The 23619-nt window shown below is 36.0% G+C and overlaps 1 protein-coding gene across 1 annotated transcript in view; it reads left to right on the forward strand.

The window, feature by feature from the left end:
- STXBP5 (syntaxin binding protein 5) overlaps nucleotides 1–23619 on the forward strand; it is a 109595-nt gene that overhangs the window by 38613 nt on the left and 47363 nt on the right. The window contains exons 6-11 of the mRNA XM_064446994.1: nucleotides 1281–1415; nucleotides 2537–2600; nucleotides 6099–6182; nucleotides 16936–17059; nucleotides 18576–18654; nucleotides 23084–23238. Coding sequence (XP_064303064.1) covers nucleotides 1281–1415; nucleotides 2537–2600; nucleotides 6099–6182; nucleotides 16936–17059; nucleotides 18576–18654; nucleotides 23084–23238 — 641 coding nt within the window. The remainder of the gene's footprint in view (nucleotides 1–1280; nucleotides 1416–2536; nucleotides 2601–6098; nucleotides 6183–16935; nucleotides 17060–18575; nucleotides 18655–23083; nucleotides 23239–23619) is intronic.

Genomic DNA, 23619 nt, shown 5'->3' on the forward strand with positions numbered 1-23619 from the left:
AAATTAACATCTTTTCAGCTGATTTTTTTCACTGCTGCTGTTAGGCTTTGCTTTTGTGCTGAAATGTGTACATACAGCATCTAATGCAAAGGATCTAAATATGTTCTTTGCATAAATAATTATTAACAGGCTTGTGAAGTGATGCGTGGATTTGGCAAGAAGGGAGCCCAACTGAGAAAAAACAAGAACAAAAAAAAAAAATATCTGTAAAGCTAAGGATTAGAGAGAACAAATTTCCATTGAATAACTGTTTTACCTTATCACTGAAACATTTCTGAAAGCCGAAGTTTGATAGTCCAGGTAGTCTGGCAATTTCATTCAGTATTGGGCCCTGTCAGATTAAAATGGTTTACAGTTTCCAGAAAGTTTCTAGATTCTAATTTCAAGTTAGTATTTCTATTGTATAGAAAAATCAGACCCTGTAGAAGCTTCAGTTCTTACACACATGATTTCCTTATCAAATTTGTAGAAATAGGAAACTAAGCAGGACCCAAGAGGCCAGAAGTAACCAGGCTTTCAAATACTAAGATTTGTACTGGAGCTATGGTCAAAGAACAGTTCTCTGCTGGTACAAACAGTCATTAGCTTTTGGGTTTTGTTCAAGTACTTCCTTCTAGCAGAAGAGAAAGCTATAAGGCAGAAAATTAAAATGTGGTTTAAGTAAAATAATAGCCCCAAATTTAAACTACTTATTTTAAAATAATAACTTTTATAGTAGTTCAGGATGGGTTTTAGGTTTGCTCTTTAGTGTATACTTTGGGTTACATGTAAACTTATATTTCTTATGCTTTATTTTTTTGCCTTTGTCTCCTTACTTGAAACCAGCTTAAGCTGAATAAGGCTACTTCTAAAAATCCTTTGTTATTTAAAACTTCAAATTAGATTTCAAAGGGAGATTTAGAGATTGTAACACAGGAATATTTTAAGTTTAATATTAATTAAGTTTATATTATTATAAATTAAGTTTAAGATTAATATGAATAATCTTGAACAAATACATTCAATATGAAAATTTTCAAAGGTGGCTGTGTAATTTTGTTCTGAATGACTTAATAGTTTTAGAATAGCTTGGTTTCTATTTTTTGCTTAGTCCAAGATTTTACATTGTGTATGTCTTACTTTTGTTATGTGCTGCCTTTGCTACTTTTCTCTACCTGTAACTTATCTTATTTCTTCCTGTTTGCTATTGCCTTTCTTCTACCTTTTGGCAACGTAAACCTTGAAGAGTAGTATACCTAAAAGACTTCTTTAATGTCTCTTTTGGTGGCTTTCTCTTTCAGGATAACATTTTGTCATCTTCCTTTCCAAAGTAAATGGCTATATGTGGGCACTGAAAGAGGAAACATTCACATTGTCAACGTGGAATCATTTACTCTCTCAGGCTATGTCATCATGTGGAATAAAGCCATTGAACTGTGAGTTTAATCAAGTATTGTTTGTTGAGGGGCGGGAACAGAAGTGTCCCAGATGTTATTAACATCAGTTGCAGAAGTGTCATTGTTACCTAGAGTGGCCTCCACATTATTTACGCACTTTGATCACATATTTGGTGTAGTGAGACTAGTCATGTAAATTTTTTTCTCATATGTGAAGTGTTAATGTTAATATATATGTTTCTGCCTATAATACTATTTTATCATGGTGCTTGGAATAGACATAAAAATAGACTAAATAAACAGTACAAAAATAGACATGAAAATAATCTGTGGTGATAAAGACCTAGAAAAATAACATAAGTTGAAAGATGATGTGGCTGGTACTTGGGCAGGCATGGACTGCTACAGTTTTGGGGTTAAATCCCCAAGTACAAAGGTATGCATTGTAAGAGGGCTGATGCATGCTGAGTAAAATTACTGGCTGAAAATGTAAATTTAAATAAGTCTATTCCAAGAGAGGTATATGTTATAGCTATTGTCATTTCTCCTCCTTTTTAATAATAAATTCGTGTATGCAAATAGTGTGTTGTTGGGAGAAAGCGCATACTTGTGTGCTGCTGTTCCTGTGCTGTTGTTTTGTTCCCAGTATGTTACGTCTGTCTTCAGAAAACACATGAAATCCATCGCTTGCCAAAGGCTGTTGAAAGAAATACAGCTCTTCATTAGTCCATCTTCTTCAATAGCAAGAAGTCAACATAATGTCTTAACTCAGTGTTGTGTTAATAATGCCCAGCTTGGGCAATTTATGAAAATGGCAAGACCTGGTTTCTAGCATAAAAATAAACATTTTTTCCAACTGTGTCAATTCTGTAACAACAAACTTTAAGATAGAAAAATTGCCATTAGCTATACAATATCTCCTGTGTTGTGAATAAGCAGTAAATAAGTCTCTCCTTCTTGTAAACAGACAGAAACTAAGTGCCTAAAAACAGACAAAGTATGTATGGGCTTGAACATGAAAGTAAGACTCCATGCTGAAATGTCAATAACTTGCTTCCATGGAGTCTGTATCTGCAGAGTCTGTATTATGTGCAATCATTTTGAGATGCAGTTTTGGGCAGGGGAAATATTTTAATTAAATGGAAGTGTTTCTTTTTTAGGTCGTCCAAATCTCACCCGGGACCTATTGTCCACATTAGTGACAATCCAATGGATGAAGGAAAGGTAGGTTATGCTTAAAGACTATACAATACATTATTTTTCAAGGAAGATTTTTTTAAAGTATAAATACTACTGCTTTTTAAGGGAGGATTAAGTAGATGAGGACAAGATAGAAAGCAAAAAGAAGGCAAATCAAGGTTTTAGGCTCTGAAAATAATAAGAAACAAGGTACAGACATGACTGCAAGACACGTTACTGGAATACTTGAATGCATCTTGTAACCAGAAACATTTGAAAATCCAGCTGAAAGTGCTTAATTGCAAAAATTTTTGAAAAAAGCTAAAAACTTCACTTATGGTGGTAAAAATTAAGATGTTACTAAAATCAGTCATACCCTGAGTGCAGAAATAGTAGGATGGAAATTAAATAAACTTCTTAATGCTCTTGGGTGTTGCTATTTCACAACTTTAAAATGCATATTAGAGTAACATATTTATATAGAATACTGTGTACTTCATCTTTAGTTTTGCTAATCAAAGCAGCATTTTTTATGGGATTTGAGGTCTAACTGACATACTCCCACTTAGCAGACAACATCTAGTGATTATAATAAATTCCTTAAAAGCTAACTGGTCTGTAGTACAACCAGATACTTCAGAAAAGTCAAATCAACTAAAACATGTAAGAGCGAGCATGTATTAAACTTGTCTTTTCCTTCTTTTAAGATAATATTAATATAATTATCTTTTTATATTGACAAAAACTTTTACAGTATATGTTTTTGATGCTCTTGTAAGACAATAGTTTTTAGGTCCTGTGACTTAGCCGCCACAAAGAAGAACTTGAGCTATGAACTCAGTGGTCATGGGTTCCTTCAGTATTATTAAAGTAAATCTACAGGCGTTAACCTTTGCTTTGGGATACCTTTTACAAGGGTCATGCAAAACCAACATAGAATGTATAACTTCATAAGGAAGACTTCATGAATTGAAAAAGAAAGCAAGGAGTGAAAATGTTAGTATGCCTTCTCTAGGTGACAGCAGTTACTGTAGTACCAAATCATGTGTTCCCCACTGAAGTCGTGGTTGCAAGACTAAGTCTGTGCGTCAGGTAACAGACCTCTTCTACAAGTCTTGGGATGGGATCACATGATTCATCCACTCTATGATGGATCTTCAGGCTCTTTTGCTTGTGTGCCCCATATAGTTATTCAGCAAGTCTTAGTGGTCTACCACAACTTTTGTTTGGATCCCTTGATCCACACTGAAGAGTAGGCAGGAGGGGTTTCCCCTATTTTTGACAATATGAATAAAGCAAAATATGAAAGAAGGATTTAAAAACAGCAGTCTTACATGTATCTTTTCTAAAAGTGTGTAGACACATGACAAATGTATGATTATAACTTAGCCAGAGACCTTCATGCCACTTTAAACAGATTTCTATTAATGACTCCACTCTAGATTAATCAGGCATGAGTAATGGAATAGATTGATGAATTGAATTCTGAATTAATATTTTTCAGTGTAATGTCTCAGAAATATCTTAGTTTAACTCCCATTTGTGAAGAATATTCAAGGAGAGAGAATATTTTTGCTTACTACTGTTCCACATATTCAGGGGAAATATTTTTGGTTTACTTGCTTTTCATTTGACATGTTAGTGGTGAATAAAACTGAAGAGAGGGAATTGTACTATTGTCGTAGCAGTGGGTTGAGTGCTTTAATAGCATGCTAGTTACAAGCTTGTATCCTAGACACCTGAGGTTTCAGTCTAACAAGGAGAATTTCATTAGCAGATTTTTTTCATTGGGATGAAGCTTGCTGCAGTAAGTTAAAAACTAATAGGTTTCTCTGTAGAATTAGTTTTGAATCATGTTCCAGAATCCTGGACCCTAGAATATGAAGGCAGTGAAGCTATGGTAACTTCAGAAAAGACAAATGATCTATCTATTCTGGTGTATGCCACCCCCACCCCATGTTTAATTATTGTCAATTAAAGTTTAAGAATTACTGTTTTTATCAATCAGGCTATCAATCAGTGTTTCAGAATCTGACCTCACACTCTTCTTTCTCATAAGAAAAATATTACTGAAAAAACTTGTGCAATTGCAAGAACCTCTTTTGTACTCACTTCTAAATTTGTTCAAGCTATTAGCCTTCTAATCACTGTGATTTTTCTAATGTTTAAAGTTAAAATAGGAAAATTATAAAATATGGCTTATAAGATCATTTAAAATACTAGTATACATGACACTAGTGAGAGAAAATCTAATATTGACTTTCACTAGATCAAATGGACCTAATATTTTTAAGGTATTTTAGTGCTGTATAGCACTGAAATAGATCAACTACTTTATCTGTAAGCTGGTGGGAGATCCTCTATTCATGCTGGAAATAACAGTACACTCTGAACATCTTAATATACTGTCTATGCAAAACCTCTAGGTACAGCAATAGACCATATTGATTTAGATCTCTGTCCTTGACTACAATGGCATGGGTGTGAAGGCAGTGTTTTCTAACTTGTAATATGAATGGCGCTTCTGTTTGCTCGGAGGAAACAGGCTGTTCAACAGTGAGTAAATCCCAGCAGCCAACTACTCCATTTTTTTGTATGTCCATGCTGGGAAAAAGAAGTGGGAGTGAAGGCATGCTACTTAATGCTAGGAGCTGCTACTCCTGTAGCAACATTGCTCAAAGGAAAGATCTCACAGTAGGTTCATCAGCCATGAAAGATGAAGCTGCATTGCCACCTTCTATGTAACAAGTGCCAAGACTGTTGCTACTGCCTTGTTTTGGCCTTGTTCTCTTTTCATTAAGAGAAGTGTCACTTAACATAGGAGAGCAAAACACTTAGATACTCAACAATGTGTTAGACCAATTATTACGAGCAATTTGGATCTTCATTCCCTGCAGAAATGGTTTAATCTTCTAGCAAAAAAGATTATTTGGAAAATTATCTTAACTTCTCTGTAGCTTCCTTCTTCTCAACAACCAACATTCTTGGTGTTCCTTTGGCCAGCTATGTCAATTGTGACTAACATCTGGAGAAAGCTTATATTGCATAGTTTCTTTATAGACAATGAACCATTACCTAGAACTTCAGGAAGGATAATGTGTTCTTCCAGCAAATCTAATCAGAACAAATTCCAGTGAGGAAAATGCACAATGAAAAGTTCTGTTTTCTAACACCCCCCCACCCACCCCCCGCCATTTTAACTCAGGATGGAAGATGGAACACACTTAGAGTTTAATGTTGACCTTTCTGAAACTCAAAGGGATTACCAAGGACTCTTCAGAATAATGCATGATTTTATTTTCTAATTTTGTATGATTGTCAGTTGTATCAGCTGGAAGTTTAGGAGAATAACACCAAATACAAAATAAACCTCTCTAACATAGAAGCCTTCACTGCTCCTCACTAATTTTTGTCATCACAACTACTTGCAGTTTCTAAATGTAGGTATTATGCTGCATCTCTTCGGGGCAAGAACTACAGGCATTGCAAATGATATTTTGCTTATCCTTATGAAGACTTAAATATATTTGTTTAATATTGCAGCTTCTGATTGGCTTTGAGTCTGGAACAGTGGTATTATGGGATCTGAAGTCAAAGAAGGCAGATTACAGATACTCGCATGATGAGGTAACATTTTTTAATCTGCATTGCGATGAGGATAATTGTTGTTCTAATAGCAATTTTGTTTTCTTTTTTCTGCTCTGTCACCAGTGGATCAATAAATAGGTCTCTTTGAAATTGCAAGTACTTGAAGTTTTCTCTAAACGAGCTACAGAGTTTGAATAATAGAAGCTTCAGACCCAATAAGTGTTCACTGAGCTGAAGTTTGTGAAGCAATGAATGGTGGCATGGACTGGATTTCTTTACTAATTTTAGGATCTGTGGGGAAGCTTTCAGATCTCTTTTTTTCTGTTACTGAGTAGTGCAACTTTCACCTGTCTTAAACTTGAGCCTTAAGTTGAAACAAGATGGTTTAGCAACTCCTGTGATTTGGAATCTCTCATACTCTGAAAGGGCGGGGCAGGAAAGAAACCACTAAATAAATACCTTTCCTTTGTAGGATAAGATCAGTGTTTGAAATAAAACTGGGGGAGGTTTAAAAAAAAAAAACAAACATGGCATTGAATAGCATTTCTCTAAAATCTTGATTCTTGAGAGAATGTAGGCTTTTTGAAAGACTGAGATTAAGAAAAATCAATGTAATACTGAAGTTGATGTATTATTTAAAAGAACATAAAATTTTTATTTAAAAAAATAAAATTATTCTCGATTTACATTTAATTGGTTGTAAAATGTCTGTAGCTTAGCTCTGTGCTGAACTTTTCGCAAGACAGGACTTTTTTTTTTTCCTGGTGGTTCTGGCTTAGTACTCATGCTTGTTTGTATTTAGTTCTACCAATGAAGAGTTTCTTTGAAGGGGAGTCTCTGAAGTAGCCTAAGCCTTAGATCATCTGATGTGTATTAGAACATCAGAGCTGAATGAGGTTTCTTTGTGTGTTCAGAAATGTCTGTATAAGCCTCAAAGTATGTTACGTGAAGAGCGATCTTCTGCCTTCCAGTTTCATTGCATGCATCTAATTAATTCCCACTGTCGCTTTGTTTCATAAACTTACTCGTATTTCCATCATCTCTTTCTAGTCTTAATCAAATTCTTTCATTACCTCTTATTCTTCTGCACTTCGGTAACTTTTTTAACCATTCTATTTTATCTTTGTTTTATAAAAGAAACACAACAACATAGTATATTCAAGATGTGGGCACACTGGATTTATGATGTGGAATAATTATGTTTGGGTTTGTTTTCTTGCTTGATCTTGATACTGTATTAGCCTTTTGATGCTTGTAAGCATTAAGCAGATACTTCCTTGGAACAGCCTACTATAAAACTAGAGTCTCATTCTTCAGTGTTAATTGTCAGCTCAAAGTCCATTGTGTTTATGCATAGCTTCATATTTACATAGTTGGACAACAAAAGATTAAGTCTTTCTGCAGTTCTTCACCAGAATCCTGATTTATACCTTGAATATGTTTTGGTACTGTCAGCACAGTTATCACCTTAATATGCTTGTTCTAATTTTCTGAGTTATCAATAAATAAACTGAACAGCACTGATCCCTGAGGGTCTCTACCAATTACCTTCACCCATAAACTAATGAATTTCACTGCCAGCCTGTCTTTATTCAAGCTTACTTTACTTCCTGATACCTTAACCAATTATTTATCTGTTCAAGGATCTATCTAGTCTGTTTGGTTTCAGTTTCCTTTGAGAGATGTTCTTGAAAGGCTTTGAAAATTGTGTAGGCAGCTTAATTGGTCTTTCCATTAGCCACGTGCCTGTTAACGTTTTTGGAGGCTTGTTGGATATGCTTTCCTTTTACAAAAAGCATGTTGACTTCTCTTACCTAGTATATTATACTCATCAGTATGTCAGTTTAACTCTTTATAGCTTTGTTGCAGTTTCTCAAAACTTACCCTGGGTAGACACTATGCTGCTTATTCTGTTTTTCTTTTTGATTTTGTGGTCTATTTGTTTAAAAATTGACTCCATGCTTGTCATCTTCCTGAACCAGCCTGATTTGAGAGGTTGCAAACAGCAGATGAATAGTTCAGCCATTTAATCTTAGATTTCCTTTAGAATTTAAGTGAATGCATGTAGTTGTTCAGTTTGGTTTTTTGATTGCAAAAGAGGTAACGGAATACCTCAGGTCAGGTGCTTTGGTAAAGAAATGTGTACTATCATTTCAGGAACAGATGGGAAGGGGTGAGAAAAATATTAAGATCTATAGAGTGAACTTGGTGAGTTTCACAGTTCTCATTAGTGAGAATCAACATACATAATGTTGCTTAAAAAATTGCCCTTCAAGTCTTAAACAGTGAAGTATGCTTTTTTCTGAGAGTTCAGATTACACTTTAAGAAAAATATCTCTTTGGAAAAAGAATTACTCTATGCAGTAACAATTTGTTGGTTCTTATCCACTTAACACTGTATGACAAGGAATTTCTTCTTCAATGGGCAAGTTATTTAGTTCTAATCTTCGAAGGGCGAAGGCAGGATAATGTCCCTTTTTTGAATTTGGATTTGATACAGTTAGGCAGTTTCAAGTTCTTCTGGATTCTTGCCTGAGTGGCATAGAAATAAAATCATTAGTTTTGTCTAACAGAATTGAGAAATACAAGGAAATTGGACTATGAAAAGCTGCCATTGCAGAGAGTGCTGTAATTGTTTTTGGACTGATGGCCTTGAGAGAAGATCCAGTCAGATACAGAGAAGATGTATAGAAAGCTGCAGAACATGAATGATTACATATATGCTATATATGTGTCCTTTTCCATGTGAGTCAGGTGAGGTGGGGCTTCTCCTGTACCGATCTTTCATTTTATTCTTCAGTGCCTCTGTTTTTATTTAGCCGGGAAAAAAAATGGAGAATCTCCCTCAATTTGGCAGTGAAAGGAATATTCAGCTCCATAATATTATCCTTCTAATACTATGATTAGTGCTGACTAACTAGTGGCCTATATAAATATACTGTTCTTGCTGTTTTTCAGCTAGCAGCTTCAACTCAGTGAATGTAAATGTTAAGAAATGGAGAACAGGTGTGTTTGTTGCATTTTGAAAGAACAAAAATGTTGCCAAATAATAAAAACTTTGCTAGTTTTTATGATTAGCTTTCTTAACAGGAAAGAGAAAAGCAATCTCACTTCTTTAATGCTGAAAGAGGTTACTTTGGAAAGGTGGGTAACTTTTTGAATCTTAGACAAGTAACACTAACCACTACTGTGAAAAAAGCTGAGTGGCATTGTTGGAATTCTGATAAGGTAACCTGTTCATTCTAGTTGAATAACTTAGCAATTCAAATACTTAGCCAAAAATGACATGTCTATATGTGTATGTGTAAGCAACTAATTTCAGTGGCAGGCTGGTACAGTTGTTGTGTAAATTTTAAAGCAGAACAAAGAAACAGACTGAATTGATCAGGACACAGGGAGGGTACAATAGAAATAATTTGATGTATGTCCATTCTAAATTTGACTGATGCACCTTGATATTTTATTTCCCGCCCCCCTCCCCCCCATCTGAGACTGATATTAGTTTTGTTCTTTTAACTTGTAATACTGACTTCAGAGTTGAGAAACGTTGGTCAAGAAGACGAAACACAATCTGATTATTAACATGTGTAATAGAAGTAACCAAAGTATTTTTACAACGATGTTGTAGCCAGGATGGAACACAGTTCATACCTTTTAGAGTTAAGCTTGCTTCTAAATGGTTTTCTCCATTTAGGAGAATACCTTTTCTCGTTGACTGGGCAGTAAGGCCTCTGTTCCCTTTATAATAAAGGAGCCTAAAAAACTGGTGCCCATATCATTCCTTATTTAGCTTCTTCTCCCCTCTATCCCCAATAACAAAATAACTAGGGTGACGCATGATAATTAAAGTATTGTAATATCTTGCCAAGACCTTTATTGACTAGCTTAGTCAAATCTAAGATTGTGTAGCTGCCCCAAAAGGCAGCGGTACTCTGACCACCCCAGCAATATCTTTCCATAATCAGTTCTGGCTGCACGACAATACAGCAGGTCATGGTATAATTCTCTCTTTTCCCATCTTCCTGTACACTCAAGAAAAGTATCAGTTGGAAATTCCCATTGCACATGAAAACATAAGGTTTGCGGAAAAACTTCAGACTTCCTGTCAATGTAGTGGTTTCCTTGCCTGAGAGCATGCACACAAGAGTCTAGCAGTGGTGGAATAATGCCTTATCTCATGAGATCTCCTCTGCCTCTGGTAAGTGTGGCACAGCAGAGAAAGCGCCCTGCCATCTTTTCCTGCTGCTAAACCTTGTAGTTTAAATACTTCTGTGCACAGAATCTTTCTAGCTCTTGTTCCTTGTTTATCTGCTGGTTAGGTGGCTTTGCCAGAGGCTTCTTTCATATGCTGATAGTAAAGGCTGTATTTAATCTGTGAATGTGTTTCACCTTTCACAGAGGGTAATGCATGTGATATTCTGCCCTGTAGCAGGAGCAGGATTTTAAACCTCAGGATTTATGTCCATGGTTCTCCACTTGTTCTTGATGAGAGCTCTTCTGAGTGTGGAGTTGAAAACCTGTAAGAGAGCAACTTAGCTCAATCTTGTCACACTTGAGATCTGGTGCAGAGCTGCTCATCAGACACAGGAAATGCTGCCTGGTCTCCCTTCTTCCTCCCTGACTGCCATTTCAGATCGCTGAAGTGTAGCAGGCTGGGTTGCAGAGGGATCTTGTTTGGTGAATCAGGCCTGTTTATTAGCATCAGGGGAAACATTCTCTGGCTCTAACCCTATTGAAAACAAGTAATTCTTCTGGTGCTGGTTAACTCTGTGGTCCCATCAGTCTAATAAAGTCTGTCACCAGTTACTGCAAAAGTGATGGCTGATTCTGTGCCTAATAGAAACTGCAGTGCTCTAATTGCGGTGTGAGCTTTGCTTCAGGGAGTTGCAGGATTGACACCAGCAGAGCTTGGTGCTACAGCACAGCTGCAGTTCTGCATGACATCAAGGCAAGATGTCTTGCAACATCTTGCAAGAACAAAGATGTAGATGTCAGGACCCTGGAGCTGGATCCTTTCCAACAATGCAGTCTTTTTTCCTGTAGCAATGCTGTGAAACACTTTTCTGGTTTTGAGTGATGGTGGCTGTTAATAGGTGACTAGGCTTCATCAGGCAATGCTAGCGGGATGGCCAGGCACATTGATGCCATAAAGACTGTTTGCTAGAAACTTTGCCATTGGATTAGTCTCCTCTCATCACTTTGTGGTTGACATTGGTCTTAGTCTGCACTGCCCCTCAGGTTACGTGGTTTATCACCATCATTTGGTGCAACTGTTTGACTCAAAACTACAGATGTAGTGATGCAAGATCGTTCCTACATGATCAGAGGTTTATGGAAATATACCTCTGCGACTTCCTCAGGGAAGAAGCTGAATCCTATTATATCTCTTTGTAGATTCCTGCTTAGTTTCATTCCAAATTACCTGACCATTAGGAGGCTTTCCTGAAGCAAATTCCCGTGTCGTGGTGGGGTAGTCTAGGTCAGTGGAACAGTATCCATGTGTTCTTCCTGTCCGAACATGTGTGCCTGCCTAGCACCCTGCTTTGATAATTGCAGCACAAGAACACTAGGACCACTCATCCCAAGGACAGGAATGCTTGGGCAACAACCCCACCCCCAAAACGTTTGTAATCACGTTTCTGCTTAACCATGGCTGGGCGAGGCAGCTCTAGGTCATTATTAGTATTAGTGCTGATTACTGGCATGCTCTTCCCTCAACAACATTCTAGTTTTAACAGGGAAGTTAGGTAGAATTTGTTCTTGACTTTCTATATTACAGATGACATCCTGACCTCCAGTAATGTATACTCTTTATTATAACAGTAATATGTTGCATGTTTACAATTAGAATAATGCACAATGTAACATTCTTTTTCAGAGAATTTGGAGGAAATTTTCAGTGACATAATGGAACTGCGGTTGTGAATGAACTCTTCTTTAGAAAGTTTCTTTGAAACCCTTTCCTCAAAACATCCTTTCTGTCTTGGGCAGGCTCAGTGGAAAAATAAGGGCGAATTATTTTTGCATCATTCTTATGCCTTTTATGTTCAAACATTGGGGATTTAAAAAAACTAAGCATTTCTTATGTGGAATACAGTTTATACTGCAAATATTTCCCATACTATATTTTTCAGCTGTGAAAGTAAATTTCTCACTATTAGTTTTGTTTCTAAAAAAATGAAGTGCAACTTCTGAAAATTAAAACTAGTTTTTTAATAAAGTCCATTCTTCAAGTAGTATTTTCTTTGGTTTGATTTAAAGTAAGCTTTGATAGTGTTAACTCAGCAAATGTATTATAGATTACTATTTTCAGGCTCAATATTTTGGTACATGGCTGAGTGTAAGAGATCATTTTACAGCACTAAAAACCTGTCAAAGTAGCCTGTGGAATGGGGGGGAACAACCCTGATATGTGTCTTACTAGAAACCAAAGCACGTCAATGCAGTCACTAGGCACTTGCACGTTTAATTGCATCAAAAATCTTCATTATATATTGCCATGTAGGTTTCAGTAGTTACATTTTTTTCTTCTGCAGCATTTTTTCCCTTTCTTTCTCAGGCTGTTGACAAGAGAGCTACCATAGGTACTCCCAGGTTACTGCACCAAAGACTGTTATGCTTGGAAAGGAAGCAAGGAGGAGCATATTATTAAAAAAAAAGTTAGACTTTTTTCCTAGTTGTAGCAACTGTATTTGCAGTAGTCTAAACTTGGTGTTAGGAAAATGGGTTAAGTGCCCGTTAGAAACGGGAAACTGATTAAATTAATAGGTTTTGCATTCATGTCAAAGTGTCAGTAAACTTCTGCGTGTATTCTGTCTTGCAGGAAGATAGGCTATAAAGAACAGTCTCAAACTGTTCTGAAATGGTATGCATATAATTAGCTGTAGAGTTAAAATAAGTCTGTAGGAATTGAAAAGGGATTTTTTTAATATGTATTTTATAAATTGAAACAGTTAAATCCACTTGGTGGAAAAATACAATCAAAACTTGAGTCTTTATTGATGAACTTGTCTCTTAAATTATAAGGTTGTATTTAGAATGATTAATTTTTGTACCTTGTTAAAGAACCAAGAAATCATAGTGAACTGCAGGGGTATCAGCAGGCTATTGCAACAGTACAACTGAATTTAACAAAATGTTTTTACGTATGTATTAATCATCAAAAGCTAATTTCAGATGTTTCTCTAGGAGACTTGATATAAATGCTTTCAGTTTTGTTTCTCAGACTCTTTCAGTTCCTGATTTGTGATTGCACTTCAGTCGTCCAGTCTTCCTCAGGTAACTCTTGCAGTCATTGCAAGAATGGCTCCTTCTGCAAATCAGATATGTTCTCCTTCTTTGCAGGCAGTATAGCAATCATTTTTTCACACAGGATAATGCTTCTGGGACAGCTGCTGAAAGTGAGGCTTCCTTTGTGCACAGCCTCTCTCTACATAATACTCCAGGATACTTAGTTTCTACATTTCTGGTTAAGTTTTGGCATATGTAGAACAGTGCAGTCGGTCATGCTGGGCTTGTTATTCAAAAAAGATTAGATTTTCTGCTCCCTCCTGCTCCCAGCCCGCAACACAACTCTCTCGAAGTTTTGAAACAACCTTCTATATAGTCCTGAACAGCTACTTTAACTTCAAATTAAAGTGAAGGGAGTACTAGGAATAGTTCTAATAAGAAACCTTTAGTTATAATTAAGTAAATTTAAAGATGTATTTAGATAAAGTTGGGGTTTTTTATAGAGCATTCTCTGTGTAAATTCCTATAAAGATTCCCTGTAGTTAGTGCATGTCTGTAAATAGAAGGATTCAGAATGTTAGTGAGGTCAGGACTTGGGTTACCTGTGCAGAAAACTCATTTTAGGGATATAGAAGCTTTGTGCCTTAAATATAGCAACAGTCCTCTGTGTTACTAATGCATGATTTTGTCATAAGGGACCACTGTCAGTTTGGGATCCACATGACCAGTGATATATTCCAGAAAAATACTTGACTCAGTTGAATTAGCACCAGCTGATTTAAGTATACTGCTGCATTATGGTACCAAAAGGGTACCGGGAGAAGTTTTAAATCAAGGTGAGAATTATGATTAAAACTTTTGAGAGTTTTATCCTGGATCAGTAAGATTTGTGTCAAATATTGGGGAGAAGAATATATTAGTTCTAGGGGCTTTTTAGTGTTTAAGAAGCTATGTAAAGATTTGCAGCCTCAGTAGATACTGCCTGATTTTACTATCTTGGACATTATGCTTTCCTTCAAATTCTAGCACTAATATTAACCACGGAAAAAATGTCAAAATTTTTGCACTTGAGTACTGGGATGACCTTTCAGCTATTGGTTTCGGTTTGTTGATTGAGGCTATTGATCAACCAACTAGTGCCACCTAAAGTTATTGTACTTTTTTCATTGTAACTGACTTGACGCTGTAGCTACACTAGCCTGTAGGAAACCTAGAGATTATGCTACAGCTACTTACTAGTCTGGTTTTATTTTTTTCAGGCTTACAAAAAGTTGTGAAGTGTATAGTAGCAAAGGATAGTGCTCTGTACCAAAGTTTATCATACTCAGCCCACAGAATTGTTAGTTGGATTATTTTAAAAAGACATATGTTCTTTTGTTATGCTTTAAATAATGTTTAGGTGCATTGCTAAATGTAACCAGATGCTCTATAAAACTAGACAATAGATAGCCGTAAAGCCAAAAGTCTCATTTTCTTTGTGTTCTTTCCATCCCATCAGGTTACTTGCAGAAATTGTGATAGCAGCCATCCTTTTCTTTTGTGCTCAGTTTATCAGATCTTTTTGTGTTCATAAGCATTAATGCTGTTTCAACAGTGCTGCGTTGTTGCGTTTCCTTCTTGACATGCCCTTTCAAGAAAGGAAAAATTGTTCATTTCTCAGCTTTATCCTTCCCTCTATAAATCTTGCTTTCTTGCTGGTTCTTAAGACCTATTTCTACATAAATGTGTATCAAAAGCTGTTCCATTGACACTATGGGCTGCCTGCTGTTGTCAGGGTTAGAATCCACAAGGGAGAGTACATAAAACATACTTATTTACATTGTATTGCTAATCATAGTATAGATAAATTATTTTCTTAGTGAAAAGAGCTTTTTGAAATGCAACTTTTGCTTTACCAAGTCTACACTTTCAAACTTGCTGATCCCTGACTTTGGTACTATGCTGGTAAATAAAAACAAATCTTTCATATTTATGCAAAATTTACTTTATAATACCTGCTTTTATTTGCTAAATAAAAACTTATCTTACAGACGGGGTGAGCAGGACTATTTCACTTTGACGGTGGGAGACTTCATGTGACATGTCTGGCTTTCTGAGCTACATATGTGTAGATGTGATGGTGGTACACTAAATCTGTATTCTAACAAAAGCTACAGTGATTCCACACTACGTAGGGAAAAAGATCAAATTTCACTATGAAAATCTGAACTTTGTTAATCTACAATTTACAGATATTCAGATCCTCTTCAGCTTTAATTTGAAAAGTTATTACTGAAGACTCTATACTCGTGTAGTAATTTTCCTCTGCCTGTTGTTTGATCTCAGGATTCTCCCAGTCATGTCGCTGGAAACTGTCTTGTTTTTCTGTATAATTTTATGAAAAGTGAAGATCAGATCTGTGTGTAATCAGTTTAGGCAAAGCTGGCTTAGATCAGTCTTGTGTGATTTGCTCTTTGCCTAGTAATTTACTGCCTAAGCTTTAACTACTAGTTAGGGTTCCTTACTACTTGTACTCCCAGGTTTCCTTACAGAGGAAGTCCTTGGGTACCTGAGGAGCTAGAGTGAGTCTAAGCCTTGCTTACAGACAGAACCCCTGGTGAGGGTATCCACTCAAAAGATGGTATCGTACAGCCCATCAACATTCACGTAGTCAGGTCCTTCTTTCAGTTTACATAGAGTAATGTCTTTACCATAAGTATTAAGCAAATCTACCTTCTCAAAAATATCAAAGTTCCATACTTCTGGCGGGTATTTCTTCTTTCTTCACCTTTTGGGTAGTAGAGAAATACTTCACGTTTTCATTGTTTATTGATGTTTGCATGCTATAATTAAGATTCCTTTGAACATCACCTAAAGGTTTCATAATGTTTCCATGTACTAAAAGGGACACTGGAAACAGAAATGAAACTGATTTCTCCTTACTAGTTGATATCTTTGCCTTATTTGTACTCTTTGCTTCATTTTTTTTTATTTTTCGTTCACCTTAAGACAGCAACTAGATTTCATTTAGTCAGTTTCTCCCTGCAGCAAGAATTCATGTGGTATGGCTTAATCATTCCATTCCTAATTTCATTAATATAAAGATGTTTCTGTATTCATGGAGAGATTTACTAGTAGATTCCTACACTTTCCTGTACCTCAAAACTGCCATTGCAATATTGGAATGCTTATGCAAGCTAATATTTTGTTTTGTCATAACTATTTCCAAAAAAACCCTACCATTCCTCCAATTCTCATTTTACTTACGGTCTCAGCCCATGCTTGCCTCTTGTGCAGATTCACACAGACATCTCAAAATGCCATTTAAAACTTTGACTTTTTCCTCCCTTAAACATGTGACTACAATGAAGACGATGTTTTTGATGGACACTGTGTCTGAAAGAAGTCCTTGTGAATGGAAAACTTACCATGAGTAAATTAGGACATATTATGAGCAGTATGATTTTAATTGGTACTTTCTCTAATTTCCTTTTGCTGTCTAATGTCATTGAGGAAGGAGTGAGGATAAAATGATATCAAGATATTTGACCCATACTGGTTTTTTTTTTCTTCTTTTCCATAGGCTATCCACTCTGTGGCTTGGCATCATGAAGGAAAACAATTTATTTGTAGTCACTCAGATGGTACCTTGACCATATGGAATGTAAAATCTCCTACCAAACCATTCCAGACAATCACTCCACACGGTAAGGTGAAAATGGATAACCACTGAGTTTGACAGCTCTTAAAACACAGAACTTATTTTTAATAAAGTGTGTTTTGTAAAACCAAGCATTAAAGATGCACTTGCAGTGCAAGTAAAAAACTTCTGTCATATCAAATTCTGATAGATTCATTAAAAAAACCTCTCAGTCTTTATGAAATAAGAATCCAAATAAGTGCAGTTTTGTCTAAATCTCTGAAACTTAAGCTGGCCTTTCACATAATGGCATTGATCTCAAAATTAACTAATGCATATTTTGCAGAGTTTGCTTTTTGCTTGACATTATAATCCCATATGTTGTTTAAAATACATATAAGCAAGCATCTGTTTCATGTATAAATGTGTAGATTACCATATACATTCTTGGAAAGGTCTGTAACAGAGTAATACTAGCATCTGGTAAGATGTTCCCACTTCTGAGAAGTCTTGCCTTAATCCAGGAAATTAACATTACATGTTGTTCCTCTGTGAAATATGCTGCTGCTCTTCAAAAAAGTTCTATACAAATGCCAGAGTTACATGGTGTGCCTGTGTCTAAGTCGTAGTTTAGCAACTTATTTACCTCAGATTCTTAAGTGTGAATGTAACAGTGAGGATAATCTGTGAGGTTACAGTCACAGTACAAGATGCTATAGTTAAGCATCCTGGTTTACCTGTCTGATCCTCCAGAGAGTCCATGTTTACTGTACTGGCTGTGGACTAGAGTGGAAAAAGGAAGCTGTGGGTTTCAATATGAACCTGTAGCAGGCAAAAAATAAAACCTGATTGCTACTGTAGTAGTAAAACTAATTAGATAAGGCTAACATATTTTGGCCTCTATTAATATTCATTTTGATTTGGGCTGCAAATTAAATTCACTGAAGAACTTTAGTTGTATCAGACTTTATCATTGTTCAGATAGAAATCTGCATATTTGCACCGTACTCTTAATTTCTACTGACTCCATGGGAAGTAGTATCTGTGGAAGCTTTAGTTGCTGATAGTGCAACAGGCCTTTGTGTTCAAATTCAAATCTTAGCCCTTAAGGTTAACAGTTGGAATAAACCTCATTTTACTTGTAAGCTGACCGATTTTAATTGCAAAATTGTAGACACAAGAAATTTTATATCTCTCAGTGCTACTTAAAACAACTTTTTAGGGGAGAATTATATTTTTGAAAGCAAATACTCTGTAACACTTCAAAACAAACAAAGACATTGCACCCAAACAACAAAACCATGAACAAACAACCCCACAAACCCACCACAAACCATATTCCCCACCCCACCCCCCCCCCCCCCCAAAAAAAAAAACCACCCTAAACCTAAATATTTGAGGTTGGTGTATTGAGAGTTTTAAGAAATCTTAAATTACATTATTCCAAGGTATACTCTATAAATGTCAGAGGTTTTGAATCTGTGTTTGTATGAATGTTCTACATTGCAAGTTGCATAGTGAATTTCATAATTTTTCATCATGTTATAGAACTAAGATTAATATAAGAAAATAATTCACTTTAGGAAAGCAGCTGAAGGATGGAAAGAAGCCAGAACCCTGCAAACCTATCCTTAAGGTGGAATATAAAACAACTAGAGGGGGGTAAGACTTGTTTTGTATGGAAAATTAACATATGTAAAATAAATGCAGCTCTCTGGGAATGTACTTAGTTTCCCAGTTGTTGGGGTACATATCATGATGGCACTGAGCTATAGTAAACCAGCTGAAATAGTTCTGGTAAACCAGATATTGCTGAATAAACTACAAAGATATGTGAACAAATTACTTAATTTAGGTAAAGATACTTCTAATGTATTATTTACGTGCTTCTTCCATGCAGCTAAACTTGCGTCTTTTAGCTCAATATTTTGAGAATATTAAAGAAAAAAGGCTGATAAAGCACAGAAGACACTGAAGCACAGACCTGAAAAACTGACTTTTGGCAAATAGTAGCCTGATGCAAATATTGTAAATTCTGAATACGTGTCCCTCCCCAGAAAATGTTACTGACAGAAGCTTTTCTGGTAGAGTGCAGAAATTTATGCAGTCAATTGTGCCTAATTATGCACATTGAGAATATAACAAAGCAGTAATTGCAACAAGATGCTCAGATAGAATTACAGTATCTTGAGTAGTATGTTTTGTTACCAAGACTGCAATTAGGATTGAAGGATTTCATGAGCTGCATGGAGTTTCTTTTATTTATGGTTCTAAAGTGCTTGAAAGTGTTTGAGTAAAAAGTGCAATATAAAGGTAAAATATTAATGGAAACCTGTTCAGCTAGTTGCAAATGTTTCGTTGTCTTTTTTTATTTTATTTTATTTGACTTGGGGGGGGGGGGGGGGCGGGGGGGGGGCGTTATGTGTTGTTTTCACTTGCTTTCCAGGCATTCAATTCTATAGAAGATTGCTACTTAATTTGTGTAATATAGGTTTCTACTGTATATTGGTGTGCCCATACTTATAATAGTAGTGGCTTTGTGTATTTTTATATTTTGCTAAAAGTCAGGTAAATAGAAATTTATGACTGTAGCTAATTCCCAGATGTATGAACATCTATGATCAGTTGGAAAGCCATAGTATACTTGCAGCAGTCTACATCTGTCTGCATATTCCTTGTTCAGCTGAAATGGCAAAAGCTGATCTAAAGAAAGATACAGATAACCAACAGTAGTCTCAGCTTCAGCAAGTTACAATTTCTGCAATCAAAAGCCTTCTGCTACGTATAGCCATTCTGAAGGAAAAGATTAGTTCGAAGCTTTTTCTATGCAAATATAATCTTACAGTGTGAAAGCTAGTTGACTTCTCACACAGCTTAGAGGAGCTTATGCCAGTATAATTTCTAAGAATACATAGCTCTTTGGGGAGACTACTTTTTTCTAGCGTGGGCTTTTTTCTGTTACACCTATTTTTCCAGTGGTCATACAAACAATGTTTTGATGCATTTCAACTTATTTTTTCTTTTTTTCTTCATCTTCAGTGTACTTCTAAATCTAAACTGTTGTTATAATCTTCCAGAACTTTAATTAAAAAAAAAACCCAAACCACAACACAAACCAAAACACACAAAAACCCAATTTACACTGTGAGCTCTGTATAATGGAAACTACAGCGCAAAAGCCTCCCCATAAAACATAATCAAAAAGGTTGTCTTTGTAGCTAATGCAGCTGTCATTGACTAACTATAGAGCAGTACCCCTTAGCAAGATGGATGTATATAATCAGGACCCAGAGGTTACAATAATAATGTCTCCAGATAAGTAAAGTTCTTGATCTCTTAATTTAGTTTGAATAGCACTATTTTGTTGTGTGAGCTTGTTGGTTCAAAAGCACACTTCCCAAAACGAATTTGTAATTCATCTTCATAACTACAAGATTTCTGGTCTTAAGCAAAATTAACTCTGAAGTCTTTTCCTCATTTATTACTAGGGATTAACTTCTTAACAAATTCACCCATGGTTTGAATATTAAGCCAACTGGTACCAATGGCCTGACTTATGTATACACTGTTCTTTTTCATATCCAGATCGCCAGAAACTGACTGATATTTGTCAGTTTACGTATGAAATAGAGCAGAAACATTCTCCAGGATTGTGAGCCTTTCAGCTCTCCATTGTATTTTGTTTTCATACACTGCAAGACCTAATCCTGTGTTTTCTGAAACTTTTTTTCATTAAACATTGCCCCCCTTTGTAGTGAATTTGTTATAGTGTTTCCCAATGGTCTGTACAGATTTTAACTGAGGAAATTAATGGAAATTAATTAGAAAATGCACAGCTTGTGTTCACGGTAAATCCGTGGTTTCATGAAAATATGAAAAGTTCATACACAAACCTGTATTAGTCTTTCTGGCAGACTAAAGTCAACTTAATCTTTAACTCATCTGTGAAAAACTGCTGTGACCGATCAGCGTAATCTATTCTTAACTCTTCCATTCTTCACTTCATAAGGTTACAGACTCTGGCAAGCTTGCCCAAAACAACCAGATTACCTTGAGAAATGAAACCAGGAGAAAGCAGCATGCAGTTCTTACTGTGGTGTTTGAAACTTAGGAACTGAAATTTGTCACTTTGTTATTGTCAGCTGATCTTTGTGAACCCGCAAGTCTAATTACTGTATATTTTCTTGGCAGCATCATTGTTTAAAAAACTAATGATTTTGTGAAGACAAAAAAATAACTGCAATAAATCATTCTAGCACAATGAGATACTGCAAGTACATCACACCAGTATTTTGCTCTTTGACACCCTGAAAAATAATCAGGTTAAACTGAAGTTTGTCTTTTTCCTGAAATTATTTCATCAACCTGACCATAACAGATTGTGTAAAGTTCCAATATGAAAAATGGAGATTAAATGAAAACTTGGCGAAACCTTAGTCCTTTTCTAGAAATACACTTTCAACTAGTGTTGGAGGCAGGATATTGAACTCTCTGGACCCATGCTCTAATTTATGGCCATTCCGTTTAGGTGTTCCTCAGCCAGCAGAACACTGATCCTATCGACTCTTCAGTCACAGGGCTTTCTGAAGTATCACAATCTGTGAAATAATTGTAGAAATAAGCTTATCTCAGTCTGCCTTGCCTTCAATGCCATAAACACAGAGCACATTTCAGTGAAGCCTTAAATTGATGTAGGGCAGTATGTGCGTAAAGTAAACCCTTCATGCACAGTTTTCAAGAATAAAGATGTACCTGATTAGTCACTAGTCTTTCAAAAGCTAACCGGTGAAATCCATTTAGACATTATTGGAAAGATGGTGCTATAGGAAAAAATGGGGGGAGGGGGAAGTCTCTTCAGCCTCATTTTCATGATATGTCAGGATGGCTTTTTTCCCTACAAACTTTCTCCAGATACGGACATACGAGCTGCTTCCAAGGTAGTCACAAACAAAGGGTAGGATTCCTACCTAAAGTGAGTATAAAAGTAGATCCAGAGGAATTTCACGCTCTTAAGTGTCTGTTTTCCCTCCAGAAATATAACCGGGAATTTGAGGCAATAGTCCATAATGGGTGAAATTTCTTGAGCTGTATGCTTAAAAACAATCATTCTGCTCTTTAAAAGGTGTTATGCCCTGTTTTAAACATGACTGGTATTAAAATAAGTGGTGACTTTTGGTAGTTGGGAAAGAAGAAAATACCTAGTAAATTAATATAGTTACTTCATCTTATTTTTCAATCATTTGGTCTTTCAATAAACAAACAACTGTATAATGTGCATATTGGAGAAAATATGGATGTATTTAAAAATATGTCTCAAAGAATTTTAAAAAATTTTTGAAGGGAAGCCTCTAGTATCTTTTCTCAAGATTAGAAGATATTTTTGCTTTGCTGTACTCTGCCGTTTAATTATGCAGTAGGAGTAGTCTCTGACGTGGTAGTTCCTTGAATTTTGTGCATGGTGGTAGGGGGGGAAATGGATAAAATGTCCACAGTAAATGTGTGGTGAGAGAATTATGGGCATGTATTTATGTCCTTGCTACTTAAAAGGTCTTGGGTCTTTGAAGTTTACCAAGCAGCTGGTTGCTTCTCCAAGTCAGTCATATTATGACTGCAAAATTACTTTACACTGTTTGCAAAATTGTTCATCCTTTAAAATTCAGGGTGATTCTGTACAGGAAGTAAATGGGACTAGTTCTTCCTGACCCCGCTGGAATATTTTATAAAATGGATAAATGGGGCTGTTGGCAAATCTGAATCTGCAGTTCAGTAGAAAAGAAACAATTCTAAAGTTTAACAAAAAAAACCCCAAACCCTCATCTTGCAAACAGTTGCAAAGGGTGGTTAAATAGCTATATAGAACAAAAGGTTGGGAAGAAATGTCTGACATGCGCTGTAGTCTTCTAACTCCTGTTTTTTAAGTTTTGAAGTACATACCCAAGTTACACATTGCATGGAGAGCTGGTTTACATCATTCTTGCATCTCTCTGCTTAATGATATCTCATTGAACTTCATAATAAGGTTACAAAAACTGCTCAGTCTCCTTTTGTGTACTATCTGGGCTTGATCCTAAATGCTGCTTCTTTATTTCAGGGAGCCTTTCATCATTCTCTCAGGAGGCTTGTCATATGACACTGTAGGAAGAAGACCCTGTTTAACAGTTATGCATGGGAAAAGTACTGCTGTGCTAGAAATGGATTATTCTATTGTTGATTTTCTAACCCTCTGCGAAACACCATATCCTAATGGTAGGCTCTGTAACGATTTTTCTCAGCACTTCAACTTCTTCTCTCTGGACTCTTATCCCCTCAGAATAGTCTTTACTATTGCCTTTGTGGTTTATCTCTGGGGATCACACTGCAGCAGCAACATCTGTTATCCCTATTGTCGGGTCTGCTTTCCAAAGCATCATAATAGAATAGTTTACTATAAAACCCATTTTGTTTCTAGAAGAATGCTGATTACTGGTTGCATGGTTCTTCCTTTTTTTAATCTGAAAAGCATGTGCAGACAATAAGCGGCATTACAATTTTAAGCTGTAGTTACTGCAGCAGATGTGTTCATCAATATTTACTTGAGCATGTAAGACCTTTCCAGTCAATGCTAAATCTCAATTAGCATTTGTATAG

Source organism: Phalacrocorax carbo, chromosome 3 (assembly GCF_963921805.1).
Source record: "Phalacrocorax carbo chromosome 3, bPhaCar2.1, whole genome shotgun sequence".
Lineage (NCBI taxonomy): Eukaryota > Metazoa > Chordata > Aves > Suliformes > Phalacrocoracidae > Phalacrocorax > Phalacrocorax carbo.